Genomic DNA, 25610 nt, shown 5'->3' on the forward strand with positions numbered 1-25610 from the left:
CCTGGTGTCTACTCTGCACCAGGTATTAATCTAATTTCTTATGTATTAACTCATTTAATCTTCACAACAACCGTACGATATGGTCATTACCTCCATTTTAAGGATGTGAAAATAAGGCACAGGGAAGTTAAGATACCTGACCAAGGTCACATAGCCAGAAAGAGGCTTAATTGCTTACAGAAAGAGACTTAATGAACTAAGCATTAACACACAGGCGGAAAGAAGCAGCCCAATAAGTCCAAGAATGTAGAAGAAAGGAAATAATAAAGATAAGAGCTAAAATTAATGAAAGAGAAAACAAAGATACAATACAGGAATAACAAAGTCACAAGTTGATTCTTCGAAAATATTAATAAGATTAATAAATCTCTAGCAAGATTAATCAAGGAAAAAAAGCAAAAGAAAAGTATGAGGAATGAAAAGCGATATGACAGCCACATAACACAGATCCAGAAGATAAGACTATACCATAATCAATTTTTTGCCTATATATTTGAAAACACAAACAAAATGCAGATATTCCTAGAAAAAATAATGGAAAAATCGACTTAAGAGGAAACAATACCTACAATCATTAAAGAAAATAAATTAGTCATTTAAAATCGTCCTATAAAAGAAAAAGTTGTTTTGTAAACAATTTCCAAACCCAGTTTTATAAACAATTTTACTGAACATTAAAGGTTCAAATAATTCTGTCTTACCAAAACTTGATCAGAGAACAGAAAAACAGTAAATAACTAACATTGAAACAGCCCTGGACGATAGGAGAGGATCTCTACGTCACCTTCTACAACCCCCCCCCCCGCCACCAAAAACAAGTAATAATTCATGTGCCCTTAATGTGAAGGGCACAAAACTTCAAACTTTTAGAAGAAAAACAGGAGACTGTACAATATGACTTTGCGATAGGAAAGGATTTCTTAACTCACGAGGAGCATCAGTCATAAAAGGAAAAAGACTGAATACATTAAGAACTCCTGTTCATCAAGATACCGTAAAAACAGGGGAAATGTTGAGTCACATACTGGGGAGAAGACATTTTGAACCTATATAACCCAAAGAGAGTTAGTACCCAAGATATATGAAAAACAAGTAAGCCAATTTAAAAAAACCCAAAATATATGATGTGATATTTTATTGAAAAGAAATGCGAATGGCTAATAATCATATGAAAGATGCTCAACTTCACTAGAAGTCACAAAAAGGAAAATTCAAATCATAATGAGATACCACTTTATATCCACCAAATTCCAGAAATTTAAAAACTGAGAATACCGAGTTTTGGCAAGGATTCAGAGCAAAGGCAAGTTGTATCTACTACAGGTTTTAAATATAAATTGGTACAAACACTTTGGAAAAGAGTTTAGGATTATTTTTAAAGCTGAATGTAGAACTCCACTATGATCCAGCAACTCCTAAATGTATGCCCTGAAGACATTTGTACATGGATTCAGGGAGACCTATACAGAATGTTCATAGAAGCATGTCTGCAAAGGTTAAATCTGGAAATAACTCAAATGATCATCCATAAGAGAATATAGATACATACACAGTTAACACGCCGCATAACGATGTTTCGATCAATGGGGAACTGCACATACGATGGTGGTCCCATAAGATTAGTACCACATAGCCCAGGCGTGCAGTAGGATGTACCATCCAGGTTTGTGACAAGTACACGCTCATGTTCCCACAATGACAGAATCGCCTAACGATGCATTTCTCAGAACGTATCCCTGTCATTAAGCAACGCATGACTGTACATACATCTTAGATATAAGTACAATGAAACCTTTAGAGCAGTGAAAACGGATACACTATAGCCTCAAGCATCAGCATGGTTAATAAAAAGCAATAAGGAGAATGCAGAGGAAGATGGGCACAGATGTTAGCTCAGGGCCAGGCTTCCTCAGAGAAAAGAGGAGGATTGGCAGCAGTTAGCTCAGCGCTAATATTCCTCAAAAAAAAAAAAAAGAAGAAGAAGAAGATGAATGCATACACTATGATACAAATTTTAATAAAATTTTTTAAAATAAGCAAAAATTAAAAAATATATTGTTTAGGGACATATACCTTTGTGGTAAAACAATAAAGAAAAGCAAGGGAATTAAAAGCAGCATTCAGAAAAATCAGAATAATGACTACCTTTTGAGAGAGGACAAGGTGTGCAATCATGGAGTAACATGCAGGGAACTTCAGATATTTATAATTTTCTATTTCTCAAGAAGCATGGGGGGATCCAGATGCTCACTTTATGATTATGCATCATAACAGACAGACACACACACACGTAAAACGCATTATTTTGTGTTACCAAATATTTATAAAAACATGAAATATGTTTATAAAGAACTTACTATGTGGTACCTAGTAGGCATTCAATACCCAGCAGTAACAGCTGCTGTGTCCGCTGTTCTGGAGAACAGTGCCATACAGCCACCAGAAGACCCCTAGTGGCATGGGACGCGGGGGATGGGGTCTCTAACACCCTCCCGATAGGATCCTGCTCATGTATGTGGCTGGTCTGTCACTGCCACAGCCCAAGATAATGAAGGGGTGTTTCTTCTTTAGCCAGTAGCCCCTGATTCATCTTTATCCTTTCATTCTCCTCATTCGTTCATCCATCCATTCAGTCAATAAATATTGAAGTACCTACCAAGGGCTAGAAATCTCGAGGCTTCATCTGTCATTCAAAATCCTATTGTTCGAAGAATCTTAGGGCAACAGATGGGTCAGCCAATCGCAGATACCCGGCTGGAGTGCCGCCCAAGGTCAGTCTGATCAGGTCCCTTAGCTACCCCTTCTATCAATGTCTGTGGTGAAACGGATTCTTCGGAAGGAGAACTCAACTCTGATTCATAAATCTCCACAGCACGCGATTCACACACCTCTCCAAGCATGTTGGCAATTGTGATCCACTCGATTCTAGTAACTGAAGCTCACAGCTCACAAGCACCGACAACAGGGAATGTCTACCTGCATTACCAGTGACCAGGGGGTTTTACTAGGAACTGACTGTAATATTCGAGAGGGTCTACGTATGTTAGTTTCCTATGGCTGCTGTAACGAATTACCACAAACGCATGGCTTGAAAACACAGCTTTGTTACCGACAGTTCTGTAGGGAAAAGTCCACTAGGGGCTGACGAGGCTGAAATGAAGGTGTCAGCAGGGCTGCATGCCTTCCTCGAGGCTCTAGGGGAAAATCCAGGTCCTTGCCTTTTCCAGCTTCTGGAGGCTGCCAGCGTTCCTGGGCTCGCAGCCCCTCCTCCACCTTCAAAGCCAGCAATGTCAGACCAAGTCCTTCTCCTCCACCTTCAAAGCCAGCAATGTCAGACCAAGTCCTTCTCCTCCACCTTCAAAGCCAGCAATGTCAGACGAAGTCCTTCTCACATCGCATCACTCTGACCCGTTCCTCTGCCTTGCTCTTCTCGCTTTTAAGGACGCTTGTGATTTCATGGGGCCCACAGGATAATCTAGGATCATCTCCTTGTTCTAGCATCAGCTGCTGAGCACCCTTAATTGCTCTTTGCCATATAAAGTAATATATTCACGGTTTCTAGGGATCGGGACATGGACATCTCTGGGAGGGCCCTTATTCTGCCTTTCATGTTATGAAACATCTCTCATTATTCCCTAATTTTCTCGATAAATTAGATCATCAAAAAGCGAAGTATCAGGGTCACGTCATCTCCACCCTCTCGAGAAATGAATTCCTGAGCTATTCCTTAATTTAATGTCTGCCTTACAGAGGATACAAGTAGGTTTGAACAACCTCTGTGTGTTTTTTAAAAACAATCATTGAAGTTATTGTCCAGCGTGTTATTCAGTGTTCTTTTTCTAGAAGAGCCTACACTAGAAATTTTTGCTTGAGTTTAATTCCAGGAAAACTTCTGATTCTGCAGATGTATTCATCAAATGAGAACAACGTGGCCACAGTGCTGCTTGCCTCACACTGGCTGCCAGAAAACTTGAGAGCTAAATCCATCCCATTTCCTATAGATAGTTTCTGTTTTGTTTTAGCTCTAAAAAAAAATCTTATTTTGGATTTTCAAAGTTACATCAAGTACTCTAAGCAGTCATTTCTGTCTTAATAAATATGGTAAAAGCATCTAGTAATCCTTTTTTAAAAAAGATCCCTTTCAACTATTTTTGAAAATTATACAAATGCTTTATCAGTTTTGGAATACTGTAATTAAGAAATATTAAGATTTTCTTAGAATCTATGTCTAGTATATGCTCAATAGATATTTGGTGAATAATGTCTAGTAAACAGTGAAACTTATAGCATTTTATCTAAATCTAGCCCCACTGACCTAAACAGTGCTAGGGTGTTCTGTGGGTTTGAGGCCCAAAGCTATCTGAGGTGATAGAGGAAACCACAGAGAGCAGCGGATATGCCTCCCACTCACGCTGCAGCACGCGCAGGCCGGGGGCTCATTCGGTCACACCTCGACGTTCAAAGCAATCAGGTAAAAATAAGTCCTCGGTCGCGTGCTGGATCACAAGGCTGCCCGACCACCTTCGCTGCCTGATATTCTCTTCCTCACCTTGAGGCAACCTGTGCTCCAAGCAAACTGGATTCTTCAGGGTTCTCCAGCATCCTCTGCACTCAGAATATGTCCCCATCTCCACCTGTCACATTCCCAGAAATGCTCCACATCCATCCCTACGTGCCCCCTCCTCCATCCTGCCTGTCCTGATGCTGTCTCTCTCTTTTGAAACCCCATAGCATATTGTTTCTTTCATATGGTTCTATATATTATGTTCTACTTTGTAACGTAAATTACATATGAACCATGTGAATTATTCATCTTTATATCCCCTTTTAGAAGAAAGTGCCTTGTAAATAATATGCTCAAAAGTATTCATTGCATTTAACTGCAGTAGCTCTTAATTATATGCGTTACTTTTGTTTTAATAGGAATAAAAACTATGCTACTGCTTGTTACATTGCAGTTATGTTACATTTTATAGGCCAGATTAGCTGAATAGTTTACTCAAAGATTTGTCGAAATTTAAACACCTTTAGTTTAAGATTCAATGGCTCCCTCTCGTGGCCTCTGAGGGAAATTGGGCTCACTGACCTTGAGAGTTCACAGTCAAGCCAGCGTATTTATTTTTAGCACTTAAATTTGAAGTCGTTCTCAATCAATTTCAGTTTTGAGGTTATGAATCAATTACTACTGAACGATAAATTTTATTTGGCACAAAAGTGTCATTTTTATACCAAGAATAAATACAAGCCGTTATTTGAAATTTAGTTCAATGGTTTCCATCTCAAGTGACTGTAAACCTGCTTTAAAAAAATTAATATACTTTAAGTATTAAGATATTTGATTAAGGTTAAAAAGCAAGTTTTCGAAAAGTCACATACACTTTTTCAGTGCATGAGAGTGACTGTAGCTGGGAACTTAGTGACAACATATAGCACTATATTTTTGCTTTTTTCATACTTTGGGACAATATCAATTACAGATAAGTTAGAAACTCAAGCATTCTAACTATACAATTAAATGCTCAAGTTTGAAATGGAACAATGTAAAACTTGGAACTAAGTGAAATCCAAAACATTAAACCTAGAAGTACAGCTCCTAAGGAGGCGCGAACCCTCGAGTCGCCACGCCTGTGGCCGGGAGCTCATGCCAACAGGGGAAAGCTGTCGGAGGAGGTGGCGTTCTGGCTGTCGGTGGCCTCCGTGCTCTGAGGCAGGCTTCCTCAGGGAGCAGCTGGAGTCAGCCAGTCACAGGGAGGGCAAACGCTCAGTCACGGTAAAGGTCTGCATTCTGCCGGAGGACAAAGAGCTCAAGCTGGCCACACACTCTACAGAAGGACTCCAGGGAGACACAGGAGGGGATCTGAACCTCCACCAGTCCTCATGGGCTCCAGAGAGGACGAGAAGAAAGAGAGGGCAACAGTGAAATTCATACCCGTGGTTGCTAACGCGACGTCATTTGAAAAAATAAAGTCTATTTAATAGAAGCTTTTCCTGTGCGTACATGAATGTCTCTTTCCCCCTGGGTCCCCATAGTTGCACAGAACCTCCAACCTATGTAGGATTCCAACAATTATTTCCAAACATCATAATTTTTGAGAACAGTTCTATAGAATTTCTCCCATCATGGTTATATTTTTAAATAAAATCTGACCTCAGAGAAGTATTTTCATTAATCATACTTATTCCAGTTGTGAAGGAGGCACAAGAGAAAAAAAGAGAATATACTGCTTGATAAGTCTGATAACCATTTAGCATGTGGCATTAAAAAATGTTTAAAAATATACATAAATTATTGCTAGATAACAGATTTTTAAATAATGTTTACCAAAAAGCAAAATAAAGCAACAAGAAGCATGTAGAAATTGTAACAACCTCTATTGCTGTCAAATTCGTAGTGATTAGACAGTATAAAATACATACTGCTTATAAAAATACATACTGCTTTTCTTTTCCGTAAATAAAAATCATGTAACTTCGGGCCTCCTTCTTTAGAAACACACTCACTCTCCCTGAGTATCGCCCAAACTGTAATAACACACCACTGAAACCCACCCAGGCAGGGACGCCTCAGGATTCTCCTTCATCCTAAATGTTAAAAACATTATAAAACAGACTGAGTAAGTTTTTAATAGTTTCTCATAATTTCTTTTCATCTGAGTGTGCACCACATGATTTCAAAGTAAGATATAAAGATCTATGATAATCCATTCACAGAATACGCACAACTTTGGAAACCAAATGCCATTATGGAATTTTTCCACAAACAAATAGGAAGAGTTAAAAGTTCAAAAAAAATGCAACAAGTAAGCAAAATAGAAGAAAATAGCCTCTTTGTTTCAGGTCAATGGTAAATGGCAAATGAATGTCAATGTCAGTTAAGGTTGATGGTCACCAAATCAATGAACGATCCAACTGAACTTCAAACAAGCCAGCAGATGCCCCAGCTAATAAGATGGACCTCACTTGTCATCAGTGACTGTTACTGCAGAGACCTCTTTGGGTTTCTGACGTGTAAATGTAATCCCAAGATGAATTTTCTAAATTTTGCATTGTCTGCTCAGTTAAAGCTTTCCATAAGAGGCCATCCACTTTAGTTGGAGAATAAGGAATACAAAACGACTTTTCATTCAATACCTAAATGGCCTTCCTTAAATTCTTCACTTGTTAGTCTTTAGTTAGGCCCAATAGGTAAATCATGGCTATAAATAATGGTAGGAGAACAAACATGATCTTTTGCAACATTTCTATCTGTCCATCAGAAAAGACATTTTGACTTTACAACCATGAAGTGGTTGGTAATACAGTTTAATTTATAACAGGACATAAATATGTCACATATACGTATATTAAAATGGGTTAAACTCTAAGAAGCTTATATTCATCCAATTAAAAAAACCCGAAAATGCTCCCCGGTTTCCATCACAATAAAATATCTGAAAAAGGTAAGAATCGCATGTCTGGTTTTCCACTGGTGTGAGGTGACTAATTTGCACTTGTTTCCAAAGTAAAATCATTCCCAAGTTTGCCTACAATGGATTGGCCAAAATAGCAGAATATTTAGTCGCAATACTGCAGATTAATAAATTTCATTCATGACCTAAAATTATGGTAAGAGAAGGCCTAACTGCAAAAAGGAAGATGTCACCCAAAGAGCCTAACAGAATGTCTATTCTGAAAGTTAAGAAAATCGTGACGCTGTCAGTCTGTGAATCTCAGTATGACTTAGAGAAGAGAGCGGACTGGGAGAGGGGGCGACGACACGGAGCTGTTCTTACCAGGTCTGGAGCACTGGCAACTCTTAAGGACACGTTCTGGAAAGGACAAAAAAGACGTGCTGTTAGTGCACAGATGTGTGAAAACAGGTAATCTGAAGTTAAATCAGAATGTCAGATAGAGCTCTATCTGACCTGAAAAAGATACATAAAATAAAGAAATATATATGCATATACCTGTGTGAGACACTCACATATGTCTTACATGGCCTTGACGGCAGATTTTAATAGCACTGAGAAAATGATGCACTCTACCCAATGTATTTGGATCACATATCAGCCATGGTCTGGCTGTGTATTTCATAACTAGAAGCCCTGGGTTTCAGATCCATGGGACTCCGGTTCAGGGGATGGGTGCTAAGGCCAGACTACACAGACTCAAACCCCAGTCCGCCATTTCTTGCTGCATGACCCAGGGCAGTGATTTAATTTCTCTCCTGGGCTAACAGCAGAGAATTACCGTGAGAAGTGAGTGAGTTAATGTATGTAAAGAGCCTAGAGCAGTGCTTGGCACGTTGTAAACATATGTAAATGTATGTCCTTATTTTGGGGATTTGCTCTCTGTGGCTAAAAACTGGACTATTTCTCAGGAATCCTTGCTCCTTAATATATATTTTTAGATATTTTATATTTACTTTATTAGGCTCTCTCTCTGGCTCTCTGCTTGGCCCCCCATCCAGAAAGAATTTCTGCTCCCCAGTCCCTATGACCTCATTCCCTCCTTATGGAGCTCATCGCCATTCCTTACATTCTGGAAGCACACCTCCATGGAAGCTGCCTGCCACTTCTTAGTTAGGACGACGCTAATACTTAATGTTCATTATACCATCTAGGTGGGCATCTGTCTTTCTATTCATTCTTTCATTCACCAACTTAACGTGTATTTATTGAATGTTGGCCGTCGGCCTAGGTGGGAGCAACACAGGCATGAACGAGGCCCGGATTCCCTCCCCCTATGGAATCTATGTCTGTATTACCATGTGGGGGTGTCAGCCTGGGTGGGGGCAGAATTGCCACCCTATTGTTGGAACTGTGGCATATTGTACATCCTGGAGTGTCCTATAAGGCTTCTTTCTGAACAAGGACACAATAAAACTAGAGACACAATATTAGAGACACAACAGCTCACGAGGGTTGGGAGCAAGAGAGGAGGGGAGAGGATGGAAGATGCCCAGCTTCATAGACGATGCTCAGGTCCCTGGGAATTTGAGCCTGGGTGGAGTCAGTGGTGCTCCAGGCCCATCCAATGACCTCACTTGGTTGTGGGCAGAGAAGGGCAACTTTGAGCCCAACATTGTGGATGTAGTTTGTATCACTTTCCCACCCAGCTGCCGAAGGATGGATGTTCCCAGTTCTTCTAGCAAGAACTCGAGAAAGTTGAAGTCAATTAAATAAAACTGCTGCAACATCCAGGGTGCTGGCAGAATTCACATTTGGATCTTGATAAGAACTGCGACTCCACTGGGAAACAGCCCTCCTGGCCACAGGGCAGGCAGCCACTGCCCCTCGGAGTGACTAGGGCCGTGTCAAAGAAGGAGAAGGAGTGCTCCTTGTGGCAGAAACAGACTCTAAGTTACCGTGGCCTCAACTCGCCTAATCAGGAGGAACCACCCAGGAGCAGAGCAGAAGAATAAAGCCACAAACCAAGACCAAGAGCCAACCGACTTGTAGGACCATCTGAGGAAAATGCACGAAGCACTCCAAATCCTGACAGGGCACACAGGGGCTTGCATTGGGGTTCTCGCCATCTTACTGTGGGGCTCAGAACCGAGACACTTGCCACCGTGGCTCACCACCCCCAGCACACACACACCGTGTGCCCTCCACATCACTGTAGAGCTTGGGGACTGGTGACTCAGACAACAGAGCAACATTAACTCCGTCTTCACAAGGGAAGGGTGAAGCCAGCACTAAGCAAGCTACAGAAAAACAAAACTATATCTTTCGCTTTATGGTAAAGAAAATATCTCTGGATTTTAAATGATCTCTAAGTATAATGAACTTTGTTTTAATTCTCTGGGTTTCGTCATGACAGGGACTCCAGGTTTGCCAGCTGAAGTTCATGTCCCAGGGAAGGCGCTCGGAAAAGCCGTCCTGAAGAAAGGACACCTGTGAGGGTTGTGAGGGACCAGGGGTGTCCTGGACCAGGGGGCAGCCTGGGTGGGGCCGAGAGGAAAGACTTAGGGGTGCAGGTGTGGGAGGCGGTTTTTGAGCAAAGCTGAAGAGGTAGACAGAATTTAGATGGCTTGCTTATGACTTTAGAATAATCCTGATGGATAACACCTGTCTGTCACACGGTCGCATGTGTGTTTTTGATAAATCACCTGCTTGTGGAGAAGGGATTTCAGAGAAAGAAATGAGCATGGAGGCAGAGTTATCCCTGAAATTTAGCTTTAATTGATGCGCACTTTGAAACGTTTTCTTAAAATGTGCGGTCCATCTAGCACCTCTCAGTGAAAGGTAAGTTGATTTAGGCTTTAACTTATGCTCTCTCAATATTTTTTAAAAGAAACATTAAATAACTCTGTGTGTCTATTTTGGAGTAAGTGCTCATCTTTGAAGATTCTTTTCTTCCAAGGCCTGTCTTGTTAAGACTCATATAGGTCATCATCTAGATATGACAGACCTTGTTCTGTCAAGAAAATGTTGCTATTACCATAAAAATCCGGCAAGTGCCGAAAAAGGAAGCTAACCCCAAACTAGGGCAAATCTGTGGAAACTATAACCGGAAAGTGAGGATGGCGCATGGCTCAGACACTGTGCATGAATTACAGCTTTATGACCAATGAAAGCAATTGTTTCCTTTGGTCAGTCCCACACTAACCTGCATGACCTTCCTTTTAAAGGAGGCTGTTAAATTACAATAATCAACTTTCAGGCAAAGACATACAGGATTTTGTTACAAACTAAGAAACTGAGGAAATAGGTAAATAGACTGTTAAATATTCTTTGACCAAAATGACTGACAAGGAGACATGGCAGTCAAAAGGACACCTGGGAGAAAGTTAATTTTTTAATACTTCCTATGATTATATTTTATACCTTTTTCATAGTATAAATTTCTAAGTGTATTCAAAAGTAGAGTTCAGGGAACCTCTGAACTCATCACCTTGCTTCAATAACCACAACCATCTTGCTACGCTCTTGTCATTTATTTTCATTTTGCTGGATTTTTAAAAAACAAATCCCGGTCATCACGCCATTCACCCCAAATCACTTAACGTCCTCTCAAAAAATGGAGACGTTTTCTTACATAGTCATAATGCCATTATCACACTAAACAAAATTATTATTCCTTAGTTAATGCTTTAGTCCAACAATTCATTTCTTACAATCCCCAAATATACTAATAGGTGTAGTTCCAGAAATTTGTTTATAAGTCAATTGTTTAGATTTCGGGAACTATCCCCTACAAGAGCGTCTTTAACTCATACATCACCTGAAATAGAACAATTTTCCAGCTAAAAATGCTCAAAAGTAATGCTTACTCCATAGTAATGTTGTATTTCAATGGAATAACCTGGAATAAACATCTTAGTATGCATTATTTTTGTCCATATTTAAAATTATTTCTATCCTAAGTGAAATTCAAGAATTATGATCATCCTAAGCATCTTGCTCCACGCTGCCACACTTCCTTCCAGAAAGTGCTGTAGACCAGAGCTTCTCACGCCTTAATGTGCATTGGAATCACCTGGGCATCTTGTTCAAACGCAAATTCTGGTTCAGTACATCTGGGGAGGGGCTCCCCGGTGACACCTACGCTGCTGCTTAGAGACCGTCCATGGACCACCTGTCATCGGTTGACTAGTTTCCCGGGCCTGCCCCAAATTCATATGTTGGAGTCCTAAACCCCAGTACCTCAGAATGTGACCTTCTTCGGAAATAGGGTCAGTGCAGATGTAATTAATTAAGATGAGGTCATTTGAGTGGACCCTAGTCCAGTATGACTTATGTCCTTATAAAAAGGTGAAATCTGGACACCCATGCACACATGGAGGATGCCAGGAAGACTGGATTCATGCCTCCAGAAGCTGGGAGAGAGGCCTGGAACGGATCCTTCCCTGGTGCCTTCAGAGGGAGCAGGGCCCTGCAGACACCTCGATCTTGGGCATCCAGCTTCCAGAACTGGGAGGTGCCCAATGTCTATTGTTTAAGCCCCCAGTTGGTGGTACCATACTTTGTTACAGCTGTGCTAGCACACTAACGCACCAGCCTCGTGTAGCCAGGGTTTGCAGGGTCCCACTTTAACACATGCCAGCCCTGCATTCAGGGCTAGGGCAGCGGCTAAAAAATGAGACTATGCAGGCAGACAGGCCTCCATTCCATCACTTGCCCTGAGTAACTTCATACATTACCTAATCAGGCAAGCTTTGATTTCCTCAGCTGGGAAATGGCCATGGTGATATGCAGACCCGTCTCACTGGGGTTGTTGGAGGGTTAAACAAAAAAATGCACACAGTGTTCCTAACCGCTGATTTTCGAGAGAGTAGTTTTTGGGGCAAAAAAGTGTAGAAAAACTCAGCTTGTAGGGAACCAGGGAGCAAAATGCAAGCAGTGGGTGTGGATTACTCTTTCAGAGCTTTTTTTGGAAAAAGGAAAGTTAAAGAGAAATGAAACTTGAAGGATTCACAAGGTCAAGGAAAACGTACTTCTTTAGAATCTGTGGGACTCAAGCTTGTTTGTACCTGTCTTGTCCCCATTCTGAGAACAGGTGGAACCCAGGGCCCTGTGCCCAAACACTGTGCCCAGGTGCTGGGCAAGGTACAGGGTAAGGTGTGGCTGGCTGTGTGCTCCGAGCCCAGAACTAAGAGGCGGGGAGGGAAGTGGAGGAGCAACTTGGACAGTTGTCAGTCTGAAGGGCTTGGCAGAGGGAAATAACCAGGAAGAAGGAATGGGATGCTACGGAAACCAGAGAGCTCAAATAAAAGTGAGAGAGTCCCACTCAGGAGTGGGAAGTGGGACCTGGAGAGATCCTTGGGAGAAGGAGCTCAGGACACGTGCCGTGGGTGGGAGGGGAACAGTAAGTGCTCTAAGCCCTGCTCAGAACCCCCACGCTTGCAGACCTTTTAGGCGGTGGGTTGGGTGGAGGTTTCTCCGGGTTTACAAAGGTTTGCCATGTGACCTGGTGCCGCCCTCCTGCCCTGGCTCTGGCTCAGGCATGTAGGCTGTGGCCAATGGGGCATTAGCCAGCAGGACACAGCAGAGGCGTGGAAAGCTCTGGCATAATTTGGATTGGTGGCCATTCCCCTCTGCCATCACACTAAGAATATTTCTGGGCCATTCTGCTGGATGAGGAGAGACACTTGGCCCAGTTGCACCATCACCCCAGCCAATAGCCAGCTGGGCGCCAGCTACATGAGTGGGCCCAGTGAAGACCAGAAGAACCACCCAGTCAAGCCCAGCCTAAACCCCCAACCAGTGGACTCATCAGCTAAATAATTGCTTAGTGCCTTGAGCCACTAGGCTTTGGGGTGTTTGTTATGTGGCATAATTGTGGGACTAGATGATTGATACAGTGCTCGTGACTGCTCAGCAGAAGGCTAGAGCCCATCCCACCACACATGCTGGTTGTGGGGCTGGTAATAGGGGACAGGGAGGGCACAGATTCTAGGAGCTCATCCCATCAGAGAAGAGGAACTATGGGAGCCACTGAGATTGGAGGGCCACGACCTTGATCATCTTGGCCAACTTGAAGGCTTCTAACTTGATGTCCAAATGGGAAGCCTGTCAGGATTTCCCATATGGGTGTCCCTCTCACTCCTTACAGCCAGTAGGTGTAATCTTTGTACCCATCCTAGTTACACTGGGAGACCCTAAAGGGCTCCTCCCGATACTGACCCGCAGGGAACATCTGAGGCAATGTCCTCCTGCCCAGCGGCAACCTTGGACAAGACAGATGAGAGTTTTGTCCATGAGCTGCCCCGCGCCCAGCAGTCTAAAAGCGTTTTGGTCTGAAAATAGAAAGAAGTTCCTGCTCTGGAGTGGCCCATAGACCCCTGTGCCCATGATGGAGGGTCCAGCCATTATGCAGAGCGGAGGCAGCCAGACTCCAGGGCCAGCGAACGAAACTTGCCTGAGCTTTCATCATAGACCAGTTACACACTTGGCTTCCTGGCAGTGTGTCTGCCAGTGACCAGGTCCCTCACATCCCTTTTGGGCCACGTGGTCAGAGGTAAAGGCCACAATCACTGGAGGATGCCCAATGCCTTTATTCTCCCAGTGAATCCATTACCAAGTTTTATTTACAGATATGCCAGCAGGCAAGACCAGTCCTGGCCCTGTGGGTTCACAGTCTGGGGTGGAGGAGGAAGTGGACAGTACAGCCAGCACTACACGTGTGTGAAGAAGGCAGAGAAGCCGGGGCTACCACCTGGGCTGAGAGTTCTAGGTCTGTGAGTTCAGAAAGACTGGGGGCCTGCTGTCAGAAAGACAGGCTCTGGCCAGGTCATCCCTGGTGACCTCCCTGAGGCCCGCCCAGATCTGCCTGTGCAGGAAGGCCCAGCCCTCAAGCCGCAGGCCATCCACCCTGCCCTGGGCCAGGGCCTGCAGTCAGCATCGCTGGCTGTCTCTTGCCTGCCAGCCTAGGACTACTAGGGGCCTGGACAGACGGCTGCTTGGCCAGGAGAGGCCACTTGTCCCTGTGCTGGAGATTCGGCGGGCTCTGCTCCCCCAGGAAAGTTAGAGCCCACTGTTTCCAGTCACACCTGAAGAAGAAAGCAGGGCAGGGCCAGTCCCTTGTTGGCAAATCTAAAGGTCCTGGTGCCACTGGTTGTGCTGGTGTAGTCTGCCAGCTGTACGTACAGCCCTGCAGCTCGAGGGCGCTGCCCAGCCTGGGCATGGAGAGCAGAAGTAACTTCTAGAACTCTTGTAGGATTCGGGGCTCTGCCCTCACCAGCAGCTCCACTCTCAGGCACGGGCAGCAGGGTCACCATGCTCCCCAGGGATGGGAAAGCAAGGCCAGGTTCTACCCTGGGACTATCTCAGGGCCCAGAGCAATTGTGGAACACAGTGACCACATTGGGTAGCCAAGCTGGCACTGCCTGAGGGACAGGGAGCAGAAAAATCCCTAGAACCAGATGCTCAGGAGTTATGGCCACTTCTGGGTGTGCTGGCATAGCCTGCGAGCTGCATGTGCAGCCCCACAGCAGGTGGCATCCCCACGTGCTGGTCTACGCTGGGGGGCAGCACCCCCAAAACACAGGGCCGGCCTAGGGCTGGAGCTGACCCGACCACCAGTGGACCGCAGCCCTGCAGGGAGGGGGCCTCAGCGGATCAGTCAGGTCCAGGGAAGAAGCCAAAATCAAGGTCTCAGAGGGGTCAGCCAACTGGAGACACATCACAGCAGGATGTAAACAGAAAAAGACAAAAAAGGAAGTGGTCAAGGCAGAGAGGGGAGCTCAGGCACAGGGAATTTCTGTAGGAAAAGCCAACATACTCTATCCTTTGAGACCTCAGGCACCACTGGCATAGGAGACATTGGCCAGGCTATGGGTAAGGAGCCAGTGGAGGAAGAAAGGGAGGACATGATGGATTGGAATAAATATCTGTGGAAGCAGGAGGGAAGGAGAAGACGGCATCCTGGGAGGAAAAGCAGATCCAACTCATGATGCAGGTGGAACAGCTTCCCAGGCAGAGGACAGGACCAAGGGACGGTGAGGGGAGGTGGCCCTGCTGGACGGACAAGGCCCAGGGAAGAAAGACAAGAGACCCACAGGAGGATGACGGTCATCTAGTTCTTGCCTGCAAGTTGGTGACGTCTGTGACACGGAACTGCATGTGTCAGCTCCTCATGGCACTGGAAGCGGAGTCTGGGTGGGGAGAGTGCTGGCTCAGATCTGCGCAGTCCCAGCAACAGAGGGCTCCCTTGGGTTTAGGTCCTAGCTACCTTTTGTGCTCCCAGAGGCCACATAACTACTGCCTTCTGTTTCATGAGCAGCCTCCACCCACTTGGTTCCATTGCTGTATTTTTGCCACCTCTTCCCCTCTCTGTGGCCCACTTTAAGTCACTCTATCAGCTGGTGGCACGAAGAGTCTTTCATAGACAGAGGCTGCAGAACAATAAAACCAAGAGTGCTCTGGGATGTGTGAGGAGGGAGTGTCTGGGGAGAGGGTAGGGAAGAGGAGGGGGAGGGGAGCACGAGGAGCAGGGGGGAGGGAGCACTAGCGAAAGGAGGAAGAGATGAGTAGGAGGGCCGGGAGCACAAAGCTGCCGTGGCAGCAATGATAAAGGCACTGGGAGCTGCCACTGCTTCAGCAACACAAGGCCAAGTACAAGTGGTGAGTGGGGCCTGCCAGTGGGACTGAGGGCTCAGGGCTCGCTTGCTCCCACCGACAGCGACAGAGGAAGGAAAACTGGAAGAAAGCCCCTCAGCCCATAAACTTCAGGACTTAAGGCAGAGGTAGTTCCCCCTGAGATCTAGACATAATCAAGTCTGATGATTAAGCGCTTTAAGTTATTCGAATACTCCTACTTGCTATACAATACAGATTGACCAAGGAAGAAATGGCCTGCCTCAGCAGACACACTTTGTCTCATCCAGCAGACGGGACAGACTCAAGAGGGAAGAAGCCCAGAGTGACGAGCTCTGCTTGAACCTGCCATTCTCACCCCTGACTCAAGAGAGGCCTCGGTGAACAGCCGACACAGCTCCCTGAGCGCGAGTCATCTACCCACCGGGGGCGGCCCAGGCCCGCACCACAGCCTTCGTGCTGCGGCCACTATGGTTTTTTCCCAGAACTTCCTGGCTATGCTTCACGGCTTGAAGTAGAAGTAAAACTTACACTTTCTGGAGGTGGCATGTGCACACCAACGATGATGATAACAAATAATGCTTATTCAGTCTTACTGTGTATCAAGCACGTACAATATTTCATTTAATCCCCACAATGAGGCACGAGGTCAGCGGTACTATTACTCCTAAATTTAAAATGGAAAATCCTCCAGCCTAGTAACTTCCCCAGATCAGACAGCTAGTCATTGGAGGAGCAGCATTTTGAGCCCAGGGCCCCAGTTACGAACCACAGATCTGACGGCCACACAAGAGCAGGCTCCCTCCCCACAGGCAAGCTTGGCCCAACTGCCCCCCAGAAAGACAGCCGGGAGAAGGCGGCCCAGCTGGTCCTTTCCCTTTCCTAGAGACGGCCCCTCAACAAAAGTGTATTCAACTCGACTCTGCGGGTGCTACGCTCAGTGCTCCAGGGGACACCTGGGTCACCGGGCATAGGCTCTTGAAATGCTCTCCAGTCAGGTAAGACGTCAACAGAATGGCTCCCAAGACTACAAGCTAGAAAGTGACGAGTCTTAGGAGGCACAGCTCGCTAGGACCCGAGCGAGGAGGGAAAGGTGATGACTCTTAGCTGAGGGGAAGCAGGAAGGCTCTGTTTGAACTGGCCTTGAGGAAGGGGGCGTTGTGGATGTGTAAGGATGGGGCGGTGGACACAAGGAGAGGCAAGTCCAAAGCAACAAGACAGTGAGGGAGCCGCGGCGACTCTGCGCCTCTGTGCCATCTTCCTGAGAGGGGGCTGTCTGTTGATCACAAAGAGCCAGCGTCCTTTTCTTCCCACCACTCACGAGGCTGCCCTTCAGACACAGAACAAAACCCACAACCCTTATGGGAGCTGACAACGCGGAATCAACAGTGAGGAGCCCGGGCCGTGAGTGCGGGCGCTCTCCTGGCTCCACCCCGTGCAGGAGCTAGGCTCACTGGGACTCAACTCCCCAGCTGTAAAGTGGGACCACGGCTGTCCACGCTCAGGGGATTACCGTGATGACTCCGTGCGCTAGCGCAGGCAGGGCGCGTAGACTAGCATCCCACACAACTAGTGCTCGATCAACCACGGCTGCTGTCATTAGTAGGCTTGGGAGGAGGAGGAGCAGCAGCAGCAGCTGCAATCAGGGCCTGCGTGGTCCGCCTTCTGCCGGCTCCTCTGCCCTCTGTTGCGCCCCAACTCCCCCTCAGTTTGCTGGGCTCCATGCTGGGCTCCTTTCGGTTCCTTCACATCACGGTACATGACATGGCAACAGTGTCATGTAGTCGTCTGAAACTGTTGCTCATTAGTACTGCTTACAATTTTTTCCTATCACATTCTCAATCTGAGGAAGCCCAATATTATGCAAAGCTCAAGGACGCTAGGGGAAGGCCCTGTATATTAACCTGCTGACAAATTAGGGGAGCTCCTGAAGACTCGGGTGACAGCTCCTAGGTGCACTGGAAATAGGGAAACTTTTATACAAGGAAATAACTCCTAATGAATGCTAATATTTAAACTTCCCTCTATATCCTCTCAGATATACCTTACTATGTCCATAAATGTCTCATTTCATTATAGAATTATGGATGGTTACTCTCAAAATTGCTGTATTTTCTCTGTGGTTCACAGTGAAAAGCAAAGGAATGTGGCAGGCTCCCACGGCCACTTCCAGCTCAGCCGTTCTGAGCGTCTTCCATCCAGAACATGTGACCCAGCGTGGTAACTGTGCATCGGAACAGGTGATAATTATGCAAGAAATGGTGTACTGTTCTAGAAGGTCAACTCTAAAGGTCAAGGGAGTGGAAGTCTTTATTAAGGAGAGGAGGGAAAAAATGTCAGTTATGCTGTTGTGTGCAGAAAAAGGGCTCTACTCCTCCATTGAGAAAAACGCCTGGGCTGCTGCTCCTGCCTCAGACGCAACTTGTATGGCTTGTTGACAAATCCGAAAAGAATGTGCCTTCCTTGGGAAATGCCCGTTTAAAGGCTGTGTCCTCAGGCCCCTTTCACGAATTTACCAGCTGTTCTTCACCGTGACTATTGGAAAGAGAGTTTCAGAAACTAAAATCTTTCTCGTCTCTATCCCTCACCCCATCCCCACACCAAGTGTGATAAGACACGACTTCATGCCCCCGCCAGGCAAGACAGCTATGTAGTTGTACCTTTTCACCAACTATTCCCTGTCCCCAAGCATCATTAACATTATCGTTTTCGTTCTGTATCTGCATATACTCCATCTTTCATACTTAGATGTGAGCTCCTGGCCTGGCCCCACCCTGCTAGGCCCTCGGGGAGCCTCTATTTGGTCTAAGATGCTGGGCAAGTCCCGGTTCCATCTTCACGGATCCCTGATTCTCGCCTCTAAACACGCGCACATCTTCTAGGAACATGTTTTCATACATCCATTCAGAGTTGTTAACCATTATAAAAATGTAAGAATAAAAACATTTTTTTTTCTGCTTTATCTCCGCCCCCCCCCCCCCCGCCCCGTGCACAGTTGTATATCTTAGTTGCAGGTCCTTCTAGTTGTGGGATGTGGGCCGCCGCCTCAACGTGACCTGACGAGCAGTGCCATGTCTGTGCCCAGGATCCGAACCCTGGGCTGCCGTAGCGGAGCACACAAACTTAACCACTCGGCCACGGAGTCGACCCCTAAAAACATTTTTGAAACACGAGCACTACATACAGGCTGACAAAGAACAGAATTTCTGTACAATTAAATGCTGGTGTCGTCTTCTAGCATTTAACTCCTCCCCTAAAGAGGCAGAAAAAGCAGAGTGCTCTCAAAATAAAGATTCTCAGAAAATTATTTGCTTTGAGAAAAACTTAGAGCTTTTTAAATTGAAAGCAAGTTGGCAAAGATAACTTATATGTTAGTAAAAAGTAGTAACGTAAAAGGGAATGTAGATTCATTTTCAAATGCATGTCAGTTAGTTCCTTTGGTTTATTCTCACAGTAGATGGTAACGATAATAGAGGGGCTAAAGTCAGGGGACAAGCTTTAAGCTTTCCTTGGGAATCTGATGGTGGGTGGGGGTTTAGAGTCTGATTTGGGAGTCTCTAGGGGGGTGGCATTTTGTTATCAGGGTGCCCTTTAGATTTTACTATTGGCTTTATCTCACTGTAGAATCTTTAGTAGTTACACTGGAGAATGTGGCTGAACATAATTTTTGATGATCAATAGCATGGAGAGTAAATTTGCAGCCCTGTGTAACACAGCAGTCTTGGAATTAATTTAATCGCGGCAGTGTTCTCACCCCTTCCAGAGCCTCCCTGGGTAATAGCTGTGTTGCCTACTCAGGTGCCATGAGGATACTGAAGGAGATACCGACCCTGGGCTCTTCTGCTCTCTGGGTAATAGAAAAGGACAAGAGGCCCAACCACGGCTTCAGACAAGGTTTTATTGGGGCTCATGCTCGAGCACAAGGAGACAGCACGGGAGAAGTGGCCCTCTGGCTAGCTCCCGAAGGGAATCGTCCTAAGTCTTTTATGGGGTGAAGCGAGCGGACTGGCGTCATGATTCTCCGCCTCGGGAGGCGTTGCGCTTGCCTTTTTCCAGTGGTGTCGTCCTCACGTGCTGCGTGGAGTTGGGGTCCCTGCGCCTGCCCCGGGTTGCTCACTACCGCCACCCCAGGAAGGTCGCAGAGTGGTCCTCTCGAGGCTTTGGGCGCACGCGGGAGTCGAGGTCGACCGCTTGGGGGAAGTTTTGCGGTTGGAAGGTTGCTTATCTTGACTTTAAAAATAGCTGGGCTGGGAGATGCTCGACCTGGTGGTTAAGGGTAGAGGGGTAGGGTCCCGTCCCTGTTCTGTCTCAAAGGAACACCTTCATGAGGGGGGCGGTCTCGTCTTCATTGACTATTTATCTTCTCCCCTGAGGGGAGCACCACTCCCCTGCATGGCCAATGAGTTAAGAAAACAAAAATCTGGAGAACTGTGTAGCCTGAAAAGAAATGATCCACAGCACAGGCTTCCGTATTGCATGAATCTCAAATACGTGAATGTCAACCCAACCTAAATTAGATCAATTTGACAAGCAAGAAGCAAGCATACCTGCCATCTTAAAAACTTTTAAACATTGATATAAAGGGTATTTACTCAAAGTGCGTGTATAGACTGTTAGCCCAAGGAGTCACTATTTCCCTCCTAACCCTTTGGTTAGCTATGACTACAGAGCAGTATTTTGTGTATATGTTTTTAAATTTCATTTTTCTAATAATTCATCTTTCTTTTCCTGATTTACAAAATATTGGTTCACGATGCTTTGGACATTTTTGAAAGCAGTCGTTTACCAAGACAGAGAAGCTCTGCCCTGGAGGGGCTGATGCCAGAGCTGCCTGGTGGGAACCCAGGTCCCTGGACGCCCCTGAGGGTAGACAGAACTCTGGAACTGCGCAGGGAGGCAAAAGGAAACTTCACATTTGGAAAACAAGAGTAATATAGATCTTGGGGTGTGCGTGTGTGTGCAGTAAACTACAAAATGATTCTGGGAGAGTGGGAGGGAGGAGCATGTGACTGGAAAGGGGCTTTAACTGGTGGGTTCTATTTTCTTTTTTTTTCAAGATTCACACCTTAGCTAACAACTGTTGCCAATCTTCTTTTTTTTTTCAAGATTTTATTTTTCCCTTTTCTCCCTAAAGCCCCCTGGTACATAGCTGTTTATTCTAGTTGCAGGTCCTTCTAGCTGTGGCATGTGGGACGCTGCCTCAGCATGGATTGACAAGCGGTACCATGTCCGTGCCCAGGATCGGAACACATGAAACCCTGGGCCGTCGCAGCGGAGCAAAGGAAGTTAACCACTCAGCCATGGGCGGGCCCCTTTTTTTTTTTTTTAAGAAACCAATCTTTTTTTTTTTTCTGCTTTTCCTCCCCAAATCCCCCCAGTACATCAGTGTATATTTTTTTAGTTGTGGGTCCTTCTAGTTGTGGCATGTGGGATGCTGCCTGAGTGCGGCCTGCTGAGTGGTGCCATGTCTGCACCCGGGATCCAAACCTGCGAAACCCTGGGCCACCGAAGTGGAGCGGGCAAACTTGATCACTGGGACTTAACCACTGGGCCACAGCTGGCCCCATGTGGGTTCTTTTTTATGGGTATGGTACACACAGATGTGTACTGTGCATTTTTCACATCCTTGAATGTCTCTAATATTGTATTAAATTTATAAATTAAATATAGAACTAAAAATAAGGTATTTTAAGATAATATAATGAATAATGGTTGATGTATAATGTAAAATAAAATTGTTTGCAAATATTTTGCAAAAAAACACAGACTGATTTCCTATGTTCATATGATTAATAATGTATATTTTGCTTTAATCCAAAATTGCTTGAAATGCATTTAAGGCAGTTAAACCTGTGTTAGAGTACTATCGATACAGTACATAAAGAGCTGATTACATAATGAAGATTCTAAACTTAACTAGTAGTTTTTAAATTCTCGATTTTCTCAGAAGCCGGTTGTTGGCAGCAGAGCCCCTCCACGCCTCCCGGAATACATAGCTGCTGTGTAGGACAGCGGCTACTCAATTCAGGTTCTTCCCAAAGAGCAGCACAGCGCCGTCTTTTCCGTGTGTGCCCCACTCACTATTTGAGCTGTCAATCCTTTTCAGCTTAATTTACCAAAACTTCTCTTGCAAACCTGCTGTTATCTCGAGGCCCAGTAATGAAATTATTACTCGCGTCAGAGAAGCAATGCTGAGCTTGAGATTTCTGTTGCTGAAACATCAAAATGAATGACTTCAACCCTTCCCCTGAGTTATGTGACACCGGTACCCGCCTCGCAATCTACATATGTACGTCTACATAGACACACACAATCTGCATTTATAGGCCAGTGCCAGAAAACGCTACAAACAGAAGGATGCAGAACCAGATAAACAGGATTCCAAATAACCATGCAAATGCCCTGAAGCAGCAGCCTCAGGGCGCTAGATCCACCCACACATCCCCCCCTGAGTTCCCAGGGAGAAGCCACAGGAGAAGAAAGAACAGCGATTTTCTCTGTTCACTCCCAAGTTCACAAAAAGAAAAATATTTAGCTGTTCCACTCCTGGGAACATCAGAAACACAGTTCCCAAAAGGGGCCGGATTCCTAAAGGGGATGGCGGCTGACTTTAATGCTATCCCAATACCGTGTGTAATGATGTATTGGGAAGACAGGGCAGTGTGGATCCTCAGGACTTGGCTGAGGAGTTAGGGAAGCAGAGCAGCATGGGGCAGAAGACTCACCTGCCGAGGGGCTCCAGGGGTGTGGAGGGACCTATTCCCTCCCTGGAGGAGCCAGGCAAGACGTGGGGCAGTCTTCTCTCATGGAGACTCTGAGGGAATCAGGGAATTGGGGAAACTTCTCTGGCTTCTCATTCTTGCAGTCAAGTCAGTGCAACAGGGAGGACTGAGGGATCCCAGAGGCCAATATGACCACCCCTTCTGTCCACGTCCCAAAGCACTTAGGCCAATCTTGTGTTTTCCGAAGCCCAGAATGTTGTCCTACAAAACCCATCACCAGCTCCCCTACAACCTCCCCCCAAATAGGTTAATTCTTTCCTCCCTCCGTGGAATACTGATCTAGAGGGACATTTATTAATGACTGGAATTCATTTGCTAATACCCGTCTTGCTTACGGCTGAGAATACCCTGAGAAGACACTTTTTCATTTACCCCTGTGACTGCAAGTCCACCATGGAGATGGACATGTAGTTGTCATTTAATCTATGTTCACCCAAAACATTTTTGAAAGCCTTTTATATCACAGACCTGGGGCTAGGGTGACTATTGAATGGAGGATGCATAAATAACGGACATTAATCTTAGACCTCCCCGGTACAACTACCTCATGTTCCAGAGGAAGAAAACGATGACACTGCTTTTTTGGAGCTCATGCCTCAAACATGCACTTGACCCCGTCCTTGCCATTGCACTTCCATGACCGCCTGGCAGCTGACACACCCTCTGCCTCTCCGTCTCTGGTCTCACCATCACCTCGGGTGAGTTCAGTGTCTACATAAATGACTCCTGGCCCCTCTGTCCATCATCTCCTCACCTTCTGTGTCTTTCCCTTTATCCTACCACCCTTTCTACGGTCACACCCTAGGCCTCATCTTCCCCCCTCATCTATGTCCAAGTCTCTAGAGGAAGCATCTCATAGCCTCTCCTCCCCAGCTTGTTTGTGCAGTTACCACCACTGCTCCTCTACCTTCCTGGAGTTGCTCTGTTACTAACTCCTTTACTCTCTCCAATCTGTCAGTCCCCTCCTTTCTCATTTCCCTCCTTACCCATGGGCCATCAGTTAAACAGCATCCATGCCAATATCCTAACCTCCTCACCCCTCCATCTTCTCATCATACTCGCCTGGATGAATTCAACCCCCTGCTTGCTCTGCTGCTGGGCTCACCTAGCGAGCATCACAACCAGGATAGAAGAGACCATTCATGACCACCCACCTCAACGAGGACATCAACCTGTCCTTCAGCCCTACTGCATTTCTCTGGGTAACTCATTCTCCCACTTTCTATGCTGATGACTTTACACTTTCTTCACTCTCCTCAAACTTCCACCCACCACGGCTCTACCCCCATAACCTCCCCCTACTCAGTAGATGGCCTCACTTCCTACTTCTCAGAGAAAGTAGAGGTCATCAGACATTAAGCAGTCCATTAAAGTCCCTTGCCATACCTATAAGCCTATTTATTTCTGCACAGAAATTCACTCCCTTATCCTACCGTTAGAGTAGAGGAGCCAACCCTCTTCATTTCAAAGCCATCCATCCTCTTGTCCTTCCATCTCCTCAGTAAACTCACACTATTATTTCTCCCTCTTTGTTCTTGTATGTTTTGACTACTCCCTCTCAACTTTAACCTTCCCATCAGCATCTAAACAGACTAAAATCTCTCCCAATTTTAAAAGGCTCTCTCTCTCTATCCCTACTTGCCCCTCTGGCTACCGCCCTACCCCATTCCTCCCTCAACAGTGAAAGGAGACACAAAGTCTGCCTCCATTCCTGCTCCTCTGACTCCTTCTTCAGCTGAGTTCCTCTGTCATTCCCAAAACAGCTCACACAAAGGGCACTGATGATGCCCGTGCTGTGAAATTCAATGACATATTTTAGTCCTCCAATTACTTCAAAATACTTGACCTTTCTGCAGCATTTGAAACTATTGATCACCCCTCCTTCAGAAAACCTCTCTTCTTTTGAATTCTTGGATGCCATGCTCGTTTGTTCTCCCCTCTGGCAGCGCCCCTCCTTCTCCATCCAGGTTCCTCCCCTGCTTGGCCATCATCTGATGTGACTCTTCAAGGCTTGGTCCCTGACCCTTTCTGGCTCTCACCCCACACTCTCTCCCTAGGTGAGTTCACCCGGGCTCACAGCTGCGTTACCATCTGCTGTGGCTTGAATTGTTTCTCCCACGAAGCTGTGCAAGTCCTAACCCGCAGTACCTGAGAATGTGACCTTATCTGGAAATAGAGGCTTTGCAGATGATAAAATTAAGATGAGGTCATTGGGGTGGGCCCTAATCCAGTATTACTGTGTCCTTATAAAAAGGGGAAATTTGGACACAGAGACAGACACATACAGGGGGAAAACGATATGAAGACACAGGAACAAGATGGCCGTCTACAAGCCAAGGGGAGACGCCTGGAACAGATGCTCCCTCACAGCCCTCAGAAGGAACCAGCCCTCCTGACGCTGTGGCCTCAGACTTCTAGGCTCCAGAACTACTCAACAGTAATTTCTGTTGTTTAAAGCCCTCAGTTTGTGGTACTTTGTTACAGCAGCCACGGGAAGCTGGTACACCATCCAGTCCCAAATTTCTCTCTCTAGTCTAGAGCTCTCTCACGAGCTACAGATGCATGATTTTAACTGGTTACTTGACATCTTTAACTGGAAGTCAAAAAGACACTACAAATCTAACATTTCCAAAACCTAACTCTGTTCTGTTACATCCTCTGCCACCAAACTTGACAAAACAAAACAAAACGAAATCCAAGTTTTCCTATCTCATTAAATCATATTCCCAGACGCAGAAACATGGTGGTAATTCTTAACGCCTCTGACTCTGTCCCCACTGCTCCACATCCTAGCCAAATCCAGGTC

At 45.7% G+C, this 25610-nt stretch overlaps 1 protein-coding gene across 5 annotated transcripts in view; it reads right to left on the reverse strand.

Moving 5' to 3' along the window:
* The window catches only part of SPATA13 (spermatogenesis associated 13), a 346853-nt gene that overhangs the window by 294130 nt on the left and 27113 nt on the right, over positions 1-25610 (reverse strand). For 4 of the 5 annotated variants that reach the window (XM_070578615.1, XM_070578614.1, XM_070578609.1 and 1 more), the window contains exon 2: positions 7773-7808. The exons of the other annotated variant lie outside the window; for it this stretch is intronic. In XM_070578615.1, the coding sequence (XP_070434716.1) occupies positions 7773-7808 (36 nt within the window). The remainder of the gene's footprint in view (positions 1-7772; positions 7809-25610) is intronic. 5 annotated transcript variants of the gene reach the window in all.

Source organism: Equus przewalskii, chromosome 16, assembly GCF_037783145.1.
Source record: "Equus przewalskii isolate Varuska chromosome 16, EquPr2, whole genome shotgun sequence".
NCBI classification, from domain to species: domain Eukaryota; kingdom Metazoa; phylum Chordata; class Mammalia; order Perissodactyla; family Equidae; genus Equus; species Equus przewalskii.